This window comes from Miniopterus natalensis, chromosome 19 (assembly GCF_054644295.1).
Source record: "Miniopterus natalensis isolate mMinNat1 chromosome 19, mMinNat1.hap1, whole genome shotgun sequence".
Classification (NCBI taxonomy): Eukaryota; Metazoa; Chordata; class Mammalia; order Chiroptera; family Miniopteridae; genus Miniopterus; species Miniopterus natalensis.
Window position 1 is genome coordinate 21,106,011 of NC_142099.1, and position 19,286 is coordinate 21,125,296.

Consider the following 19,286-nt stretch of genomic DNA (forward strand, 5'->3'; position numbering starts at 1 on the left):
TCTCGGACCTTGAACTAGGGGCCAGTGGTGGGCATAGTGGGAAAAGTCTGATGCCCTGAAAGCAAATTAGAGTAGGGGAGTGGAAACCTGGTCACCTTGTATTTCAGCCCTGCAGGCCCCAGGGACTAGGAACTCGGTCCTGGGCTGACCCCACCCCCTCCCACTGCCCCAGCTACTGCGGAGCAGGGATGTGAGTGGGAAGCCCCATGAGCTGGGAGGCACTGGTCCAACCACCCACTCCTGCGTGGCCCCCTCTGCTCCTTGCGTCTTTCTGTGCTTCCTGTCTGCAGGTCCTGGGCTCTCCCGTTTGCCCCTTGCACCACGTGCCCCGCCCTTTTCCCATGGCTGCTGAGGGCTGCCCTCTCTGGCCTCCAGCTGTCAGATCCTGACCATGGCCATCACCCTTTCCCCTTTGGCAGGAGGGAGCGGAGGCGCCGCCACCACATGTCAGTGTGGGAGCAGCGCACCAGCCAGCTGAGGCGGCACATGCAGATGTCCAGCCAGGAGGCCCTCAACAAGGAGGAGGCCCCGCCCATGAACCCGCTCAACCCCCTCAACCCGCTGAGCCCCCTCAACCCGCTCAATGCCCACCCCAGCCTCTACCGGAGATCCCGGCCCATTGAGGGGCTGGCCCTGGGCCTGGGCCTGGAGAAGTGTGAGGAGGAGCGCATCAGCCGCGGGGGGTCCCTCAAGGGGGACGGAGGGGACCTCTCGAGTGCCCTGGACAACCAGAGGAGTCCCTTGTCCTTGGGCAAACGGGAGCCGCCGTGGCTGGCCAGGCCCTGTCTTGGGAACTGTGACCCGGCCCAGCAGGAGGCTGGGGGAGGCGAGACTGTGGTGACCTTTGAGGACAGGGCCAGGCACAGGCAGAGCCAGCGGCGCAGCCGGCACCGCCGAGTCAGGACGGAGGGCAAGGAGCCTTCCTCCGCCTCCCAGAGCCGGTCGGCCAGCCAGGAGCGAGGCCTGGATGACGGTGTGCCCACCGAGGGGGAGAAGGACCGCGAGCCCAGGGGCAGCCACGCGAGCAGGGAACCCACGATCCAGGAAGAAGAGGGAGCCCAGGACTTGAGGAGGTAACTTAGTCCCAGGAGCACCCTGGAGGCACATAGCTGGTGTTAGGGACTCTGCAGGATAAGCCTCTCTGAGCCTCATTTTGTAAAAGAGGTGATGCTAACGCACCCTTTATAGGGTGTGTGCACATATGACAGGCAGTGGCATCTGTCCCCCTGAACACCAGAGTCTCTGTTCTGAGCTGTCTCCCATTGGGAGCGGGTCATGGAAGGATGGACGGAAATAGGGTGGTGGGCAGTGCCCACTGGGTGGGAGGCAGCAGATGCCCTGTGCTCCCCAACAGGGCTCCTCGGGTTCCCCTCACTTTTCCCTGCTTTGAAACAGCATCTTGAGATCTGAGCCCCAGCTCTGTCCTCTGTCTTGACAGGACCAATAGTCTGATGGTTCCCCGAGGCTCCGGGCTGGCAGGAGCCCTTGACGAGGCTGACATACCCCTCGTCCTGCCCGAAGCAGAGCTGGAAGTGGGGAAGGCGCTGACGGAGCAGGAGCCCGAGGGCAGCAGTGAGCAAGCGCTGCTGGGGGACGTGCAGCTGGACGTGGGCCGGGTCATCAGCCAGAGTGAGCCCGACCTCTCCTGCGTTACTGCCAACACGGACAAGGCCGCCACCGAGAGCACCAGCGTCACTGTCGCCATCCCTGACGTGGGCCCCCTGGTGGACTCGACCGTGGTGCACAGTGAGGACACAGTCTCTGTCCCCTGCTACCCCTACCACCCATGCCACCCAGTCTGGGGGGGGTCATGGCTCTGGAGTTACCCCAGTAAAGCTGCATGGAAAACCCCACCGGCAGGATGAAATCATCATTCAACAAGTGAAAATAGTGACAGTTTTATCCAAATTTGCAGGAAAAATAAGTTAGAATTTTCTCAATCTTAAGTTTAGCCCATAAAATGTCCTTAAGCCTTTGGCCGTGTCACTGCCCTAGAGACTTCAGAAAGGTCATGTGTGATTCTGTGCCCAGATATACACTGAGCTCTTTGACTTGTATGAATATCTGATGGCCTTTTCCTGGACTTCCAAGGTGCTCTGCCCCTGGACAAATTAGGGGACCCCTGATAGGGCAGAGATGATAGGAGGGCTCGGCACCCCTTGCTCTGCTCAGCACGTGGCCTCCGGAAAACCTCTGTCCCTCATCTGGACTCTTTGTCATCTGTAAAGTGGGAACACTGGTGGGCTCTGAGGTCTCAGTACTAACACTATGAATCTATTACTCACCTGCTATTTTTCTCCAGTTCCCTCAGACAAAGGATGTTAATCCAGGAGCCCTTGAAAGGAAACAGGGCCAGAAAGCACTACACCTGCACCCCATCTCTGCCCTAACCCCTCCCCAGCCCTGTTCTAACCCCCTCCCCATCTCGGCCCAACCCCACCCTCATTGCCCAGCTAATCCCACCTGCTGCCCATGGTCAGTGAATGGTGACCACAGGATTCCATCTTTGCTTTGTTTTCCTCCCGCAGTACTGCTTCAACAAGTGACCTCTCCCATGTCCAGTGCTCCTGGGCTTGACTTGGTCATGTCTCAGGATCTCAGACTCACCACCTCTTTTGGAGTCTGTTCAATTTTATGCTCCAATAAATAAGTGTTTTGGACCCTCTTCTATGAGAAACAACATTAAGAAAGTTTGACCCTCCCTCTGTTCCCATTCTGGTGCCAGTCCCATGGCCTTGGTCATAGGTAAGAGCATGTTATCAGAGGGCTTTTGGATACTTTGGATGACTTATTTTAGAGAAGGTCCCAGAAGGGGCCGAACCTCAGAGCTTTGCTGCTTGCACAAGGTTCCAGGGTAGAGTCATCCACTGAATGGAGTGGTGGGAGAGGTTGACTGGACCCCTCGCCCCACTCGATGGTCTCGACCTCTCTGCCACTGGACCCCACTGTCACTCGCATATAGAAACAAGGAATAGCGGCCCCAAGAGCCCCATTTGGCTTGGCCCCTTCATCCCCTCAGTCCTGAGTGCAGTCTTGGGCCCATATTCACATGAATATTACATTCTCATCCTACATTAATCATGACCCGGAAAAGCACAGCCAGGAAGGCAGCTGCAAACAGAGGAATGGTTTCTAAAAATCTTCCATTGCAATGTGATTGCATTGAAAGGTTATAAGATTTTAGATAGGAACCCATATTGGCTGCATGACCTTAGGGTAGGTACTTGACTTCCCTCACCTTCACTTTTCCCGTCTGTATAATGGGAACAATGATACATGCCACTCAGCAGGTATTGTGGTGAACATTCAGTAAGTGAATAAATGCAAAGAATCCAGATTTTAGATATAAATAAACTTTGTAAACTTGACAACAGAAACCACCCTTCTGTTACCCAGGGAAATGTGATAAGAATGAATGATTTATATGGCAAAGGCTATATCATGTAAAATTAGGACAAGGGTAAGGCTAGGAGGGGAAAGGGCAGAACCCAGTGTAACTAACAAACACCAGGATGTGTGCAGGGCACCTCGCTCTGCACTTTCCCGGAGCCCCTTCCCCGCCTCACCGTCCCATCCCCAGTGGGAAACGAAGGGCTCCATCCTCGTGTGCGGCAGGGGTTCTGAAGGCGCCCGCATGTTCCCCTTGCAGTCAGCAGCAAGACTGATGGTGAAGCCAGTCCCTTGAAGGAGGCGGAGACCAAAGAGGAGGAGGAAGAGGAGGGGAAGAAGCCAAAGGAGAAGCGGGAGACGGGCAAAGCCATGGTGCCCCACAGCTCCATGTTTATCTTCAGCACCACCAACCCGTAAGGCCCCTCGCACCCTCCCCGTCGCGCCGGGGTGGACAAGCAGGGCTTGGGCCCGGGCGGGGAGATGGAGGGATGCGGGCGGGTCCAGTCACCCCCCTGATGCTCCCCGGTGGCATAGACAAGACGCGCACAGCACACGGGGCGCTCCCGGGTTGAGGTGGATCATGGGACTGAACGGCCTCTGAACTTGTGCCCGTAGTCAGAAGAGTAAGACAAGAAAGCATAGGAAATGCGATGAGGAAGGGACACGTCACCTATTCTTCAGTCAGTGGGGGGGGGGGGGGGGGGTCTACTTGGGATGTGTTACCAAATGGTCCATAGCTGAGACTCTCGAGCCTAGAATGGCTAGATCCTCCATTGGCATTTAAGAGTATTGATTCCCCTGCTTAATGCAGAATCCTTGTGGATTCTGAAAGGGGTGTGTTTAGGGGCATGAGATGGGGTTGGCAGAGAAGAGTCTGGAAGATTAGATTGAGGAAAGATGGAATTTTGAAAGACAAGCTGTCTCCTGCCCTTTAATTGAGCAAGATATACACATGGCCCAGCTTCTGGGGCTAGGAAGACAAGACAGGGCTTCCAGTGGCCACAAGGGCAGTGTCTGGATGAGGCTCTGGGAAGGAAAGAACCTGGGCTGAGGACTGTCAGCCCCCCCCCCACCCCCCGCCAAGGCCAGAATGCAGTCCAGGGGATGTAGTCTCCTTAATCAGAATCCCCGAAACTCATGAATACCTGTTGCTGCTTTCATCAAGAATCTTAGAGCCAAGGTCTATTTTTATGTTTCTTGGTTCTTCTGATCTGCTTGCTCTGCCCCAATTTCTGTCCAGTGGGGGAGCAGACATTGAGACACAGTGAAAGGCACCCCAAATGTGTGTATTCTGATGCTGGCTGCTCCCCAAGGCTGGAACGTGCTTGCAGATAATGTATCTTGGCTTATGTACTGCAGCCTCCAGCCAATCTGATTACTTTCCCCCTCTGGAGCTTTAAATCAAGGGTGGTGCCTGAGAAATTAAATTGCTCTTCCCAAGGCTTCCTCTGGCCAGGGCCTGGCTGTCTGGCAGAGGCTGATGTGCCTGTGCGTGGGGGTGGGGAGGGCGGGGTAGGGATGGAGGGAGGCGGCTCAGCGGGCTCACCCACCCCGCAGGATCCGCAGGGCCTGCCACTACATCGTGAACCTGCGCTACTTCGAGATGTGCATCCTCCTGGTGATCGCAGCCAGCAGCATTGCCCTGGCGGCCGAGGACCCCGTCCTGACCAACTCGGAGCGCAACAGAGTGGGTGCACGGGGCCCTTTGCCAACCTCCCTAGTGCCTCCCCATCCCAGTGGGGGTCCCAAGGGCATCTGTCAGGAGATAGGAGGGAGGTGGGGAGAATCGAAACTGACAAGGATTTCAGACTCTGAGCCAGAACTGAGAGGAAAGGTTTGCAGGCCAATTGAGACCTAAGGAGTTAAGTTCTGGCCAAGAGGAGGGAAGGGCCCAGGACTGGCCACCACATTATGCGGCTCTAGCAAGACCCGTGGCTCCTCATTTCTCTGCCTCCCGTCTGTGGTTAAAATTCCAAGCTTTTGTTCTGCAGTAGAAATGTGGGGGGGTTGGTGGGCCGGCCAGACTGCATGTCTCCATGGGCAGGCAGGAGTGTGTGGAGCCTGGTGGCCACACATAAGCTCTTCCCCTCCACTGTATGTATCTTACAGGTCCTGCGGTATTTTGACTATGTTTTCACTGGCGTGTTCACCTTTGAGATGGTTATAAAGGTAAAAGCCTCTAGAAGAAACCTGGGTGGGGTTTGGATGGGTTGCCTCTCTGCTCCTGTAGCATAGTGACCTTCCTCAATGCTGTCACCTACTGGCCAATGACAGAGCCTCAGTGCGGCCTCTGCAGACCCCTTCTCTGGCCCCAGGATCCTGATGAAGTCTATCTGGCAGGATGTGACTGGAGAGGGCTATTTAGACTGGGGCAGACCTGTGGGTGTGGCCCTCTCAGAAGGCAGTGGGAATGCAGACAGACTGAGGACAGCAGTCACCTCCCCAGTGCTCACTGGTTTGAACCTGGGTATGTACCAAGGCAAAGGGTTAGGCAGGGTTGAGTTTCCTGGATACTGTCCAGTCCTGGCTGCACTCACTCTCCTCTAGTCTGTCCCCCATCACCCTAACACCCACATTTCTATCTCGCTCCCAGCCTTACAGATTTTCCCCATCTGTGAGTATGTGGCGATGCTCTGAGCCACTGAGCAAAGGAGGAACATTGTCAGGGTTCTGTGCCAGCTCAGGAGTGTAGTTGAACCCTGGTGGCTTCACAGTTACATGAAGAGAGCCTGTCCTCTGCTCTTCAGGTCCCACGTGGGGTTGGTTGTAGGGATGATGGCAATGGAGGCATTGCCATGGGGACCCCAGAGCTCAGGGCACACGTTGCCCCCACATCCTGGCTCATCGGTGGCTGTCTACTTCCTCTGCAGATGATAGACCAGGGCTTGATTCTGCAGGATGGTTCCTACTTCCGAGACCTGTGGAACATCCTGGACTTTGTGGTGGTAGTTGGTGCGTTGGTGGCCTTTGCTTTGGCGTAAGTAACTATCTTTCCTATTGGATTACCTTCCCTCCCTCCTTTCTGAGACCTTGGCCAATTGGAGGCCATCTCCAGGGCCAGCCTGAGAAATTCGTGTGGAGTGGTCCCTGGGAATGCTGCCCCGGTGGACCCTTGCACAGCCCTTAGAGCACTTTAACTTCAGCTCACATGCCCTGAGTGACAGGGCTGGTAAAGGAGGAACAGGGAGAGTCACTAGGGAGAAGTCAGAGGCCTGGAGTTCCTTTCTTGGAGATGAGTAAGCTTGGGCAGGCACTGACCTGTGTGGGCAGTGCCTCATGGGCTCAGGGAGGGACCCAAGTGTGGCTGATGGACCCTTTCATTGCTTGATTCTATCACATAGAGGGGCAGCTTGAAAGAAACATGCAGAGGGTAGAGCGAAGTTGAGGATCACAGAATCCTCGCCGGGGGGTTGTAGGGGTTCTCTGCTCATGAGCAGGGGTACCCCGAGCTATGCGAAGGACGTAAGAGCCCTGTTACTACATTTAACTCCAAGAGGAAAGACTTTCCCAACTGTCCTTGATAAGACACCTGGGAAGACACTCTTAAACCCTGATTCAGGGGACTAAACCATGTTCATTTTCTTTGGGGAATTTTTTTTTTCAAACATTGATCCAACTGTAGCAGGTTTTCAAACACATTCTGACCTTTCCTCTGGAATCCAGCCAGGGAAGGGGCTCTCCCAGGCCTCCAGGGTGTGGCTAGGAGATGGGCATGTCATCAGGACCTCTTTTCTAAGCGGATGTGTGGAGTGCCCCAGAGAGGGAGTGACAGCCTTGGGGCTCTGTCTGCACCTGTTTCACTGCCAGAGCAGCTTCACTCTCCAGGTGGCACAGCAGAATCCCCTCCAGCCTCTGAGTACTAGAGGGAGCAGGTCTTTTAAGGGAGGCTGGCTGCATGGTATGAAGGGACAGAGAAAGCCTTTGGGAGCGGCTGTCATTGATGGCAACTACAGAAGGGAAGGAATAAAATATCTCCATAGGTTTGACCATCCCAGTTCCCAGTGTTTGAAAGGGCTCACCTGTGCCACCTTCTCCCAAGCACGCGTCCTGCTGTGGCGGGGGCCTGCCCAGTGTCACATACATTTTCCATAAGCATATGCATTGTTTCTGTGGTGGCTGAAGGGAAATTTGTCTTCTCTAGAGCTGCATATATCAAGTGAAGGGACTCTTTATAATGTAAACCTGACAAATTCCGTCTGGGAACTTTATGACTTTTGAGGTGGAGGAGGCAGGGGATTTATACGTGTGGGCTGCTTACCAGGGGCTCAGAAAAGCAATGGGAAGATGCCTGTATTGCACCTCTCCTGTTCTTCCCGGTCCACTTTTACATTATAAAGCATTTATAAGAACACTCAGGCCTCCTTCCTAAAGCCCCGTACCTGGCTGTGCAGGGAGGTGGGCAGGGTGCTGGCAGAGGTTGGGGATGGCTCTCCCTCGTTCCATTGCCCACAACATCCCACTTTCCTGGCCATATGTAGACTCGGTGTTGCCGGCTATAAATGTGCCTATTGTGCCTTCTCCTCTTTGAGGTTTCAAAAGAAGCCTGGTGAGTGACTGGATCTCTGAAACCTTCCCTTCATCTTCTGCTTTCTGCAAAAGGGGGATTGTTCTGTCTGATCTTTATTTTGCACTGGAGGACCAGAAACTTTCTCCCAGTTTCCTCACACCCCATTGCCATCACCTGGGCTCCTGGGTGGCAGGACAGAGGTGGTTCCAGCCTTGGCATTTCTGGGTATCAGCACGCCAGGCACCTTCCCTCCCTTAGGGGCACCCTCCACCTCAGACTCGGCTGGCTTGTAGGGAAGTCCTGTGGCCACTGCACCAGGTCGAGTTTGTGGGCCTTCTGGGATCCTGCATGGTGGTGCAGTGCTGTCTGGCCCTTAGGTTTTGGGTCCTCAGTGTTTAGTGAAGGGCTTTGGGCAGGCAGGTGGGCAGGGGACAGCATCTCAGGAGGGAATCAGGAGAGGAGTGGACCATGTGTGTGATCCTGCCCCCACCCCAGGCTCTCATGCTTTTCATTTCCATTGTTCTACACATTACTTGCCTGCCTCAAGTCAGGTTAGCTAGGTGAGCTCTCCTGCACTGGATTCTAAATAGTAAACTCACTGCTTATAGTGGCCTGCCAGCACAAATAGTTAAAAAGAAAAATAGCAATTCTGCTCCCACCTCCTCCCCAACATGGGCCTGGGCATCAGTGAGACTAATGCAGGCTCTGGCAGCTGATGCCGAAGTTTCCCATCGCTGTGCACCATCCTCATGGGGCAGGAGGTGAGGTCAGGACTCCCTGCCACGCAGGGGAGCTGGATCACAGCCACTCTTGGCCTTTTATTACTCAGTCTGTAGCCAGAAAGGGAAAACATGAGTCAATCTGCCTCTTGATGCCAGAGGATCGGGAATCCCCACATTAGCTTTCATTAGAAGTGTGTCACTTTGCTGACACTGCCCTACAATGGATAAGGTCTCCGGAATGCATGCAGCGCCAGAGCTGGTTCTGAATTTGTTCAATGAAATACACAGGCACAGACGATTTCAGATTTGGAAGGGCCCTTAAGGAGCCACAGGATCTGGTTCTCTGACCTGGTTTAGCTTTGGGGGCTCTGTGTTTGCAAAGGTGTGAATGTGCACCCCCGAGAAAGGAGTGACTACTTAGAACTGAAATGCGAGTCTGTGCTCAAGCTCAGTAGAGCGTGGAAACAATAGAACCGCAGTCTCACCTGTCACTTGGCTGACTCTCCCTCTCATTCACTGCCTGCCTGTGTCCAAGGCAGTCCCCCCCAACCCCAGGCTTTGCCTTTGAGGCTTCTTTCTTGGCAGCCCCCGTTCTTCTAGAACTGAAAGGGGCATCTCCCAAGGAAGCTGAGTGCACATCAATCTTGCCTGGGGGGACAGAAGAGTGGGCAAAGTTCTGCTTCATGCAAAGAAGACCCATTTACCACTGAGCAGGACAGGCCATCCTGTTCCACCATTCTGTGGAGGAAAATGAGGATTAAAATTAAATTTAGCTATCAGGTAGCCCATTAACTGTGGATTTAGGAAGCCGGCTGACCTGGAATTGGAAATTTCCAGCAGTGAGCAGGTAAAAAGATGTTGTTCTGCAAGACTAGCTTTAAGAGTCACCTTGAGAGTGACCTTACCTGAATTCACACCCAGGTAGGGACACTAAAGATGATTAATGTCTATGGACTCTTGGGGTGCCCAGTGTCATATTATACTCTAGTTGCCCTGGGAGGGTAGAGGGAGGAACAAAGTGAGGGTCACCTGGAGGGAGTGCCTGAAAGAAAGAGAGTGCCCACTCTACCTGCTCTTGGCATTGAGTCCCAGTACGTGTGTATTGTCTGTTACATGGGTTGTTGGTGCTGTTGGAAAACCCTCTGTAGAGTGTGCACTTGGAGACCTTTATTATGTGAAAGCAATGGGTGTGAATGCCCAAGTATTCTCTTTATTAACAAGCACAGATTTGGGAGATGGTTGGTCGTAAATGGCATCTCAGCCTGTGGCCACAGAACCAAGCAAAATGAATAATGGCCCAATCAGAGAACACGGCCCCATCCACATAGTAACCAACAGTATGGATCACGAGACCCAGAAGTTAGCACCCTGCGCAGGAGGGGAGCCTTCCCAGCCACAGGAAGAGCCAGATCCTGCAGGATTAGGAGAAACCAGTCACACCGCCCTCAGATTTAAAATTAGTTTTAGAATATTTCAGGTCAGAAGAGGTCATGATGGGACTTGGAAAGTGTCAGCTCAGATCATGTGACCTGCCAGCTGTCTGCTTAATCCACACTGGCAGAGGGACAGCCTAGCATTATGAATTAGTCTCCAGCTGGTGTGTGTGAGGGGGTGTATTGGCTGGACTTCAGCCAGCACGTAGACCTTCTTGGAAAAATCAGCATGTGAGGGGGTTTGGGGTGCTTAGAATATGAAGACTAAGAACCAAGACATCAGGTCACTAGACTGACCAGACTGAATAACAGATCTGCTAGGAGACAGTTCAGTGCTCTGCTGTCTCCCGTGGCTGCTCTGTGCTTGGACAAAAGTACCTTCCAGTTAGAGGATGGTGCTGTGTTTTGCAAAGGAGAAAGTTTGCAAAGGCAAACATGTGTTCAGGGAACTTGTTGAGGTCCATGTGCAAGAAGGAAATAATTCTGCACTAACCATTTAGGGTAGAGCTAGTGCTCTGGTCCCAGAGCAAAGAAAGATGGCAGAGGGTTTAAGAGCTCATGGGTGACCAGGAAATGCTGAGGTATGGGTCAGGAAGAAAAGTGACCCCACTTGGCCACAGCTGAGCAGTGACAAGGTCAAAGTGCTGGACGTCAAGTTCTCTCTCCAGAGACTAGCATGGCCAGTGCAGAGGGGAAAGCTGCATCCTTGTTTCCACGGGTCTTAGAATTTTTAAAGTGCTTTCACACCCTATGCCGTTTATCCCCGGACAGTCCTGTTTTACAGTTGAGAAATGGATTGCTTGAGGTTTGACTATTTGACTTATATGTAACAAAGCCAGTTCCTAAACTATTGCTTTTTTAAAATTTTATTTCAAGTTCAGGGCTTTCTCTGCAACACTAAGCTCCCCTCTATTTCTGATGTTCTAGTTAGTTCCAAGTCATTAACCCCTGTAAACTCAAAGTAGTGGCTTGGTGCAGATCTCTCCGCAGCCTGCAGGTGCTTTTATCTCTGCCTGGAGACAGACAAGACGTGTGCCCGATGGAGAAGGTCACCTCTGACATTGTCCATCTTGCTGTTCTGCCTGGACCGCGTTCTTCCTAAGAGTCCTCATAGACCCTAGACTGATTAAGGATCCTAGAACAGAGAGCTCAGTATTTGAGCTCAGGAACTGCTGGTTTCTTAGCTGTTTCCTTTTTTGGTTAAAACCCTCCCGAGGTCTCCCTCTGAAAAGGCATCATGACATTGGACATAAAGGCAAAGGTTTCAGAGTCAGTAAACCTAGGTCTGAATCTCAGCACTGTTCACTATTAGCTGCCTTAACTCTCTGAACATCCACTTGCTCATCTCTAAGTGGAAATTTAAAATAATGCTATTTTGATCTTGTGAGAATTAAATAAGTTAAAATATATTCTGGTGTTCAATATAGTGCCAAACATTTAGTAAGTGCATAACAATAGTCCAGACACGTTAGCAGGGCTCAAGGCTCCTCCCAGAGTGACCCCTTCCCCTCTTCTTCCCCTCCAGGAAGGCTGTCTGTTCCCTAATGCAAGAGATGCTTTCAGACCCCCCTGCTGGGCATGTGGGGGGAGGGGACAGAAGGCAATGCCCCTTAAAGGAGGAAAAGGTTTGCAGAACCTGATGTCGCTGCTCAGTCCCCCATGGAAGGAGAGTCTGTTTCTAGCAGAAATCAATTTGAGAGCATGTCCTTTGAGGAAAGGGGGGCCTGGAAGCTAAAGAGCAAGATTACAGTGAATGATGAGTGCTTACTCATGAAGGATCCGGAGGGCAACTTGACAACTGAGCTGGAAAATTCTCATCTTTTCCTGATGAGACAGAAGAGAAACATGGCATTATTTTCTGGAGAGCTGCCGGGAACTTACCAAATATGTGGGAAATAAATAGAAGGGTAGGTGGCCCAATTAAGTCCCAATCAAAGTGGGACCAGGGCATCCTAGCCTGTGAAATGATCCTCATATTTTAACAGTCAATTTTAAAGGTGGCAAAATTTCACTAATTAGCTAGGCAGTGTTAAAACAAATCTGATTATACATGTAGTAGTAAAGACTAGCAAAGGATTATCAGATGATTATACTTAAATGATTTGTAAAAAGCACATGAATTATTTCTGAAACAATGTGGTTCAAAGTGCTGGAAGAGTTTGTGCTGCTAGTTTGATAAGACATCTCCTGTGCTATCTTGCTGACTTTGACAGTGGCTTAAATAACTCCTACATGCATAGATTTGGGAAAGGTCACTTGGCCCATGTGTAAATTAGGATGCGTTTTAATGGACAGGGGCTAAGTTGTTGAGGCTGTTCCTGACTTTGGCTGTGTCACCCAGTATTCCTTTCATTTCAAATGGCAATTTTCAAATTGGTGCTGAACATGTTAACACAATTGAGCCCACAAGTGTGCTTTTCTGCAGCCACTAAACCCAGAGGTTTTCACCAGCTCCTCTGCAGTATGAGACCTGTTGGAAAATGTTTTACTTTTGACTCATCTCTGATTACTGTCTCTGCCTCAAATCTGTGGGAGTCAGAGTGGGACAGAGCTCCCATTCCTCACAGTACATTGACAGCTACAATCAGCCCTTAGGATCAGAGCGTACCATCAAAAAAAACCATTTTCCAAAATAAGGGACACACCCCATGATGGTCAGAGGTCCCCTTTGTTCCGTAGCATGATATTTTGTTGGGATTCTAGGGCATAATTAATTGTAGAGAGCACACTCTGTCCTTGTCCAGGTGTGTTGGAGGAGTGAGAATTATTGGGCCTTTCTTCATAAGATGGGTGTCAGTAGGACCTCTGAGAACCTGCTCTAATGCTACTGGATATAAAGGCCTTGGGGTTAAGGACCTAGTCGAGCAAAAGTGAAAGCCTGGAGTGTGTGACCCTTGACCACCTGCCCGTCCATTGATCCCATTCTGTTCTCTGAGGGATGGGGAAGGTTCTCCCTTAGCTTTTGCTCAAGATGATTGCAGCCAGGGGAAAGAGGGTGACCGGTGTCCTATGTGGTTGTTTCCGTATACTTTTCAGTCAAAGGATTCCATTTTTTCCATAGCATTGAACTTAGTTACACTTTCTCTTGTTCGCTTGTTTACTGGAGGCCTGCCTTCCCTACTAGACTAGGTAAGTTTCCAGAGGGTAGGGAGCTCATTCGTTTTGTTCACAACTGTGTATCCAGCACCAGAAAGAGCCCCTGACACGTAAAGGCCTCCATCAGTGCTGTTATATGGACACATAAAGGTAGCTTGACTGGCTTGCCTGGTCTCCTGTGTGAGGAGATGCTGTTATAATATAGGGGAAGGTATTATCTCTGCCCTCTTAACATTTGGAGATTATCACGTGTGATTTAAGGTTATGAGGCCTTGGATTTACTTCCAAAATCACTATTCATTTGCCATTTGAAGTGAAATTAATATAATTTTGAATACGGGATCATTTATTGCATAAAATAGTCTTTGGAAGTCTTTGTGGCATATGGTAGTATAGCATCGGTTTGTGGTACATTTAAAAAAATTAAGAAAAGTAAGAAAAATTACCTTCACTGCAGCCAGCAACTAAGAACCGAGCCTGAATTCTAGGCACTTCCTCGCAGCAGCAGGCCAGCTGACCGTGGCGCCGCAGCTCGATAACTAGGCGATCTTATGCAGGGCGTATCTCCTCTGGCCGCGGTTTCCTCTGCAGTTAAGAGGACTTCAGGGATCTTTTCCAGTTCTGGAATTCGGTGATCTGTTTGACGGAGCCCCAAGCAAAATCTGCTGGTGCAGAGGCTCAGTCCAGAGCAAGAGCTCTGAGCACCATGCAGTCTCGGGTGCACATCCAGCTCGCCCTGCCAAGGCTGAGCGCTCCCAGAGCCTCTCTGAATCTCGTCTGTGAAATGGGATAGAAACACCTACGCCCTAAAGTTATTAGGGAGTCCAAATAAAGAGTTGCATTGAAAGTGCTTAGCGCAGTTTAGCCAGGAATAAACCTTTAAAAAGTTAGCTTTCATTATTTCTCTCTCAGGTATTGTACATTTATACTCTGACTCTTTTATTGTTTTTAAACCTCACCAGTACAGCTCGGATGATTTTCCTTCAAGGTGTACAGTAAATAGCTGACAATGGACAGTTGGTCACTTAATTTATCAAAAAGCATCCCTTTGTGTGACATCAGGACCCAGATAGACCACGCCTTCTCCCACATTTTGAGGTGGTTTTATGGTGTTGCTCAACTGTGCTTTTGGGAGATGTCAGAGTGACCCTCTCAGGGTGGTCACATGCCTGTCTTCGAATGAAGTCCTACCTGAGTATAAATAGGCTACAATGACTTGAATGCCTTTCCAGAGAGGTGCTTTCTGGCCCAGAACAGGTATAATTCCTCTTGCTGGTTTCTTATACATTCACTGGAAACAAGAAGCATTTCTGTCTGAACATGGCTAAAGAAATGGAAGTAAGAGCCCACATTTAGAAAACTTCAGGTACACTAGGCTTCCTGGAATAGAGTACAATGTAGGCAATGCCATCTAGTGAGAGGCAGCCTCACTCGGCCGCCCTTGCAGGTGGGAGGTGGGGAGCAAGTGTGTGCTGGCCCTGCTCTCACAAAGCCTGCGGACTCCGCAGGTGCCAAGGCCACGAACTGTGAGTGGGTCTCACGGGCCTGTGTGCTTCTAGTTCCCTGTCTTGTAAAGTTCCTTTTTGCTCCATGAGGTTCCTGACACTCCCTTCTCCCCACCCTTCTCTCTCTCTAAACTGCTTTCTGCTCGGATCCTCCATAGGAACGCTTTGGGGTAAATATTATTCTCTATTTTCTTTGAAGGAAAACAACTCGGGAGTTGGGGGGGGGGGGGGAAGAAAGCATGGTGGGGAGGGAAGGGGTGGCTCATGAGGAAGGCTCGGTGAGTGTATGTGAGTGGTGAGTTTTCACTGAAATCTAAGAGCACACAAATTAGGAGTCGCCAAGCCTTCTTATTGGTTTGGATATGTATGTGGCTTACAAGTTACCTTTTTTTAGATAGATAGATAGATGATCCTGATACAATAAATGAGTTTATAAAATATATAAAGCCCCTGCATGCAAAAGACCTTATCACTGTGATATTTTTGGATTATCTATATTCACATCCAAGATTGAGTAAAAGTGACTTGCTGGTCATGGCCTATAACCTTTAAGAGGGTCTTTAAATTTACAATCTGAGCAGAGCCAGCATTCCTTGAATTATATTAAATGTCTTCCGATCTTGGATAGACTTCTCTCCCCGTCGGGGATGGGGATGGCAGGAAGGATGGTAAAGAGCAGGCAGAGGCCCTGCTAGTTCCCGTCGGATGTACTGGGTCCCATTTCCTCGGGTAGTTGGTGTGATGGTCGTCTGGGCCAACATGAGGAAAGAACCAGAGCTTGAGCTCACTACTGAGAGTCTCATTTCCTACCACCCGTGTGTTTTACAAACTGCAGTTGTTTGAATTGAATGCAAAGATCTCAGGGGATGAGCAGGTGGAAAGAGAAATTGCAGGTTGATTTATCCACTTCATTCAAAATAAAAAGAAATGTATCTTACCTACTTGGAGCAGGCATTGCCAAGAGGCTGCAGAGGATGGGTCATTGGCTGTAGGGCGAGGGTGGAGGGGGCAGGCGCTGCAGATTGGCCCTTCTCCAGTGGCGAGGCGCTCTCTGCAGTTTGTGCATAGCATCTGAAATGGGGAGGGACTGCGGAAAGAGCCAGCCACACAGACAATTGGGGTGTGAGCCAAGGTCCTGGCAAGGAGCCTTCATGACATGCTGTCTCTGGAATAGACAGCCCAGCACAGCAAGGGTGTCGGGTCCCCACCAGCCTTCCTCACCCTGCTCTCCCTGAGTTGACAAACTCTGCAGAGGTGACAAACCTAGAGCCAAAGAAAGGGCTAGGTGAAGTCCCCTAAGGAGAATTGCCCTCAACCCTGGGTTACTAATTCCTTTAACCAATGTGATTGGAGAGCTGACCACTGCAGAAGCAGTAGCCTAAGCACGGTGGGTGACTGTCATGGTCCCTAGTCAATTTTTCTTGTTCATTTTTGCCAGTGCACTAGTGAGCAGCATTCCCCTGGCAGTTAGGGAAAGGAAGAGCTTATGAACATGTGTGCATGGATGCCTCTGTGTGTGTGCATGTGTGCCTGTGTGTTCCTCTGTGTGAGGGTACATGGGTGTGTGTGCATATGAGTGTGTGCACACTGGGGAGTGCCTTGAAAAGTTCCCCAAAGCATGTTTTGTGGGGTCTCCCAGAAGGAGTCTACACTGACCCAATTTCTGGTCTTTTGCCTGCCTCACCCCTCCCCTTTACCCTGTTGTTAATGCAGTAATGTGACTGTCACTTTTATTTCCCCCTGTCCTGTGGTTCCCTGGGGGCTTTTCCCCTGCAGAACCAACAAGGGGCGGGACATCAAGACCATCAAGTCTCTGCGGGTGCTCCGGGTTCTGAGGCCACTGAAGACCATCAAACGCCTGCCCAAGCTCAAGGTGATGTTTTCTGAGTTTCTTCCCAACAAGTCCCCTTTGCCGTCCTCTCTGTGCAGCCATGGCTGGCTGGCTTTTGTAGAATTGTTGCTGGGAATGTTCCTGTTGCGCACAAGGGGACTGAAATTCATTTCATCTACATTCCTGAGCTACGGGTCTTAGTTTTAAAGGGAAATAGCCAGCTTCCCAAGAAATCTATAAGGAGCTTTTGCCTCTTGAGTTCAGCCCCAGGTGATAGTTTGTACACCCTGGTTGTGGCCTGTTGTTCAGGAAGAAACCTTGTGACTGTCTCCGAGCCTCTGCAAACCAAAGCAGCCGGAGCCCGCTGTCTGTGGTCTGCACACTAGGTTTCTCCTTGGGATTCTAGAGAAGGAAATGACCTTCTAGCACTGACCCCTCCTGGTTTGGAGGCACAGACACGTCAGTCACTTGCCCAAGAACAGACACATCTGGGGCAGAAGCAGAGAAGAGGGGAAGTGAGCAAGGGTGAATTAAATTCTTCCTATTGCTGGGACTTGAGCTTTCTTTCATAGGTACCCCATCCTGGTTCCCCTGCTCCACCCCCCGGGCTCCTTCCCTAGTGCCTCCCGCCCTTGGGGTGTGCTTTCCCATTCAGTCCTGTTTGCTAACAGGTCGAACCTGCCTCCCCTACACACATCCATTGCTGTTATGGAAGCTGAAGTGTCCTAGGAGAGAAGTTCTCTCCTGAATTCCTGTGAATGACAGCCAGCCACCGCTGGGGAGGGAACAGATTCACCCTGCTTACTAGTTCCCCTTTCTCATGAGGTTCACCAACCCCTCTACCACCCCTGCTGCCCTCAGGACACTGCTCCCCTTTCCACCCTCTGGCTGTACAGGGAGGTGGCAAAACCAACTGGGTTTAGCAAAGGCTGGGGACTGCAGGAAAGTCACTTCTGAAAAGCCCCTAACTGGCAGGGACATGGCTTCCTCTCTAAGCCCAGGGCCCTGGCCACCTGCATGGGTTCCCAGGAGAGGCTCATGCCCCGCAGGAAGTGTCCTCGCCACCTGCTTTCCTCCTGCCCTGCCGTCCCTCCAGGAGGAGGCACCTCCCACAGTGTCAGGCAGACTTTTACATACAACCCTCCACCTGGTAATGGGTTCAGCCCTGGGCCTGGACTGGGGCAGTGCCCATAGGTATTCATTCCTTTCTGTCCCATCCACAACCAGATTTGGCCGGGAGGCCTGGGCCCTGGCCACTCTTGTTAGCTGCAGTCTAGTGGTCTCATCTCCTCCAAGCTATGTTGGGGTCCTGGGGAGGGTGCAGGCTGCACAGTGACATTAGTTACCAGACTGGAGGGCCTCCCCAACCTTGGTTAATTCCATTTAATTAAGAAGTGCTGATTCCTCTCTGCTACTCTGTAACCTGGGGGAAGCATAGGTGGCTCTGATGGTTCCACGGGCTGCTTGTCACTCACAGTCCCTGCAGTGTTGGACTAATTACACCAGCAGTGTTTGCCCAGCCCTGCGAAGAAGCGACTGCAGAGATGTGACGCCACTGTGGGGCTAGACTCTACTGTGCTAAACCTAAAAACCTAGAAAATAACCTAAAAATGGCTTGAAATGCGTCGAGGTCCCATGTAACTTCTCATGGCTTGGGGCTTAGAACGGCTTCTCCAGAGGTGGATCCATTGCCTTTAAGTGAATGTCCTGATTCGGTCCACCCGGTCCTCGTGGCCATGCAAGGGGAGCTGGCCATCCCTTCCCTCATCGCTGGTTGCATCTTAATCACAGCTTTAAACTGGAGGACATTTACATAAAGGGTTGAATATAATTGGAGCAAATGCACAAACTTCTTATAAAACATAATTAAAATGCACAAAAATGATAGTTTATTATCACTCTAATCCATTTAGAAAGGTAAAGAGAAAACTACATATTCAGCATATGAATCAAATCTAAGAATGTCACCAAATAAGTGTAAGGTCAGGGAAGAAGCTATTTAATGGCTAAAATGGGCTAAATGATCTCAAAGATCCCTTTACAATGAATGTCTGACTTCCCACTAGGCAGAGCGCACCTAATGGGGTTCCTCAAAGGTGTCCCTCCATTGCCTGATGGCATCTGTCCCTATTGCTCTGGGTTTGCTGTCAGACTCAGAGCATGTGTCCCCTTCCCAGGTAGTGGGTCCTTGGAGTTATAACCAGCTTGGAAGCCAGCTCTGAATCTCATGAGCATCACTGCTTAGCAAGGTGATGTCTCCTAAGGCACCTTCTCAGGGGACTGGCTGGTGGGGGTGTGGCCCCAGCTCAGCCCTAGGCAAACACACAGGCCATTCTGGGGACTTACGTGCCTGGCTTTTCTGTGCACAGGCTGTCTTTGACTGCGTGGTGACCTCACTGAAGAACGTCTTCAACATACTCATTGTCTACAAGCTCTTCATGTTCATCTTTGCTGTTATCGCTGTTCAGCTGTTCAAGGGAAAGTTCTTTTATTGCACGGACAGTTCCAAGGACACAGAGAAGGAGTGCATGTAAGTGCCACCAGCACCCCTGTCCAACCACTCCCTTCCTTCCTGCTGAAGCATGTTCCCAGGAGGCCCACTCCAGCTCCATTCATAGGTCTGTTCTTTCTCTTGAGCTCCTCACATTCCTCTTTTAGGAAAAAGGCAAAATAGGAAGTTGCTAAACTTTGATCGAGTACCATTTTTGTGTCAGACATGGTGCCTGGCATTTTACTTCCTGGTGTGGTTTTTTTAATCTTAAATCTTTATAACAACCTTTTGAGAGAGGTTTTATTTGCATA

The 19,286-nt window shown here is 50.9% G+C and overlaps 1 protein-coding gene across 1 annotated transcript in view; it reads left to right on the top strand.

Annotated features, from left to right (window-relative positions):
• Window positions 1-19,286, top strand: part of CACNA1E (calcium voltage-gated channel subunit alpha1 E) — a 237,343-nt gene that overhangs the window by 180,468 nt on the left and 37,589 nt on the right. The window contains exons 19-26 of the mRNA XM_087827824.1: window positions 420-1,073; window positions 1,439-1,746; window positions 3,650-3,803; window positions 4,948-5,077; window positions 5,500-5,559; window positions 6,261-6,367; window positions 16,430-16,526; window positions 18,854-19,014. Coding sequence (XP_087683950.1) covers window positions 420-1,073; window positions 1,439-1,746; window positions 3,650-3,803; window positions 4,948-5,077; window positions 5,500-5,559; window positions 6,261-6,367; window positions 16,430-16,526; window positions 18,854-19,014 — 1,671 coding nt within the window. The remainder of the gene's footprint in view (window positions 1-419; window positions 1,074-1,438; window positions 1,747-3,649; window positions 3,804-4,947; window positions 5,078-5,499; window positions 5,560-6,260; window positions 6,368-16,429; window positions 16,527-18,853; window positions 19,015-19,286) is intronic.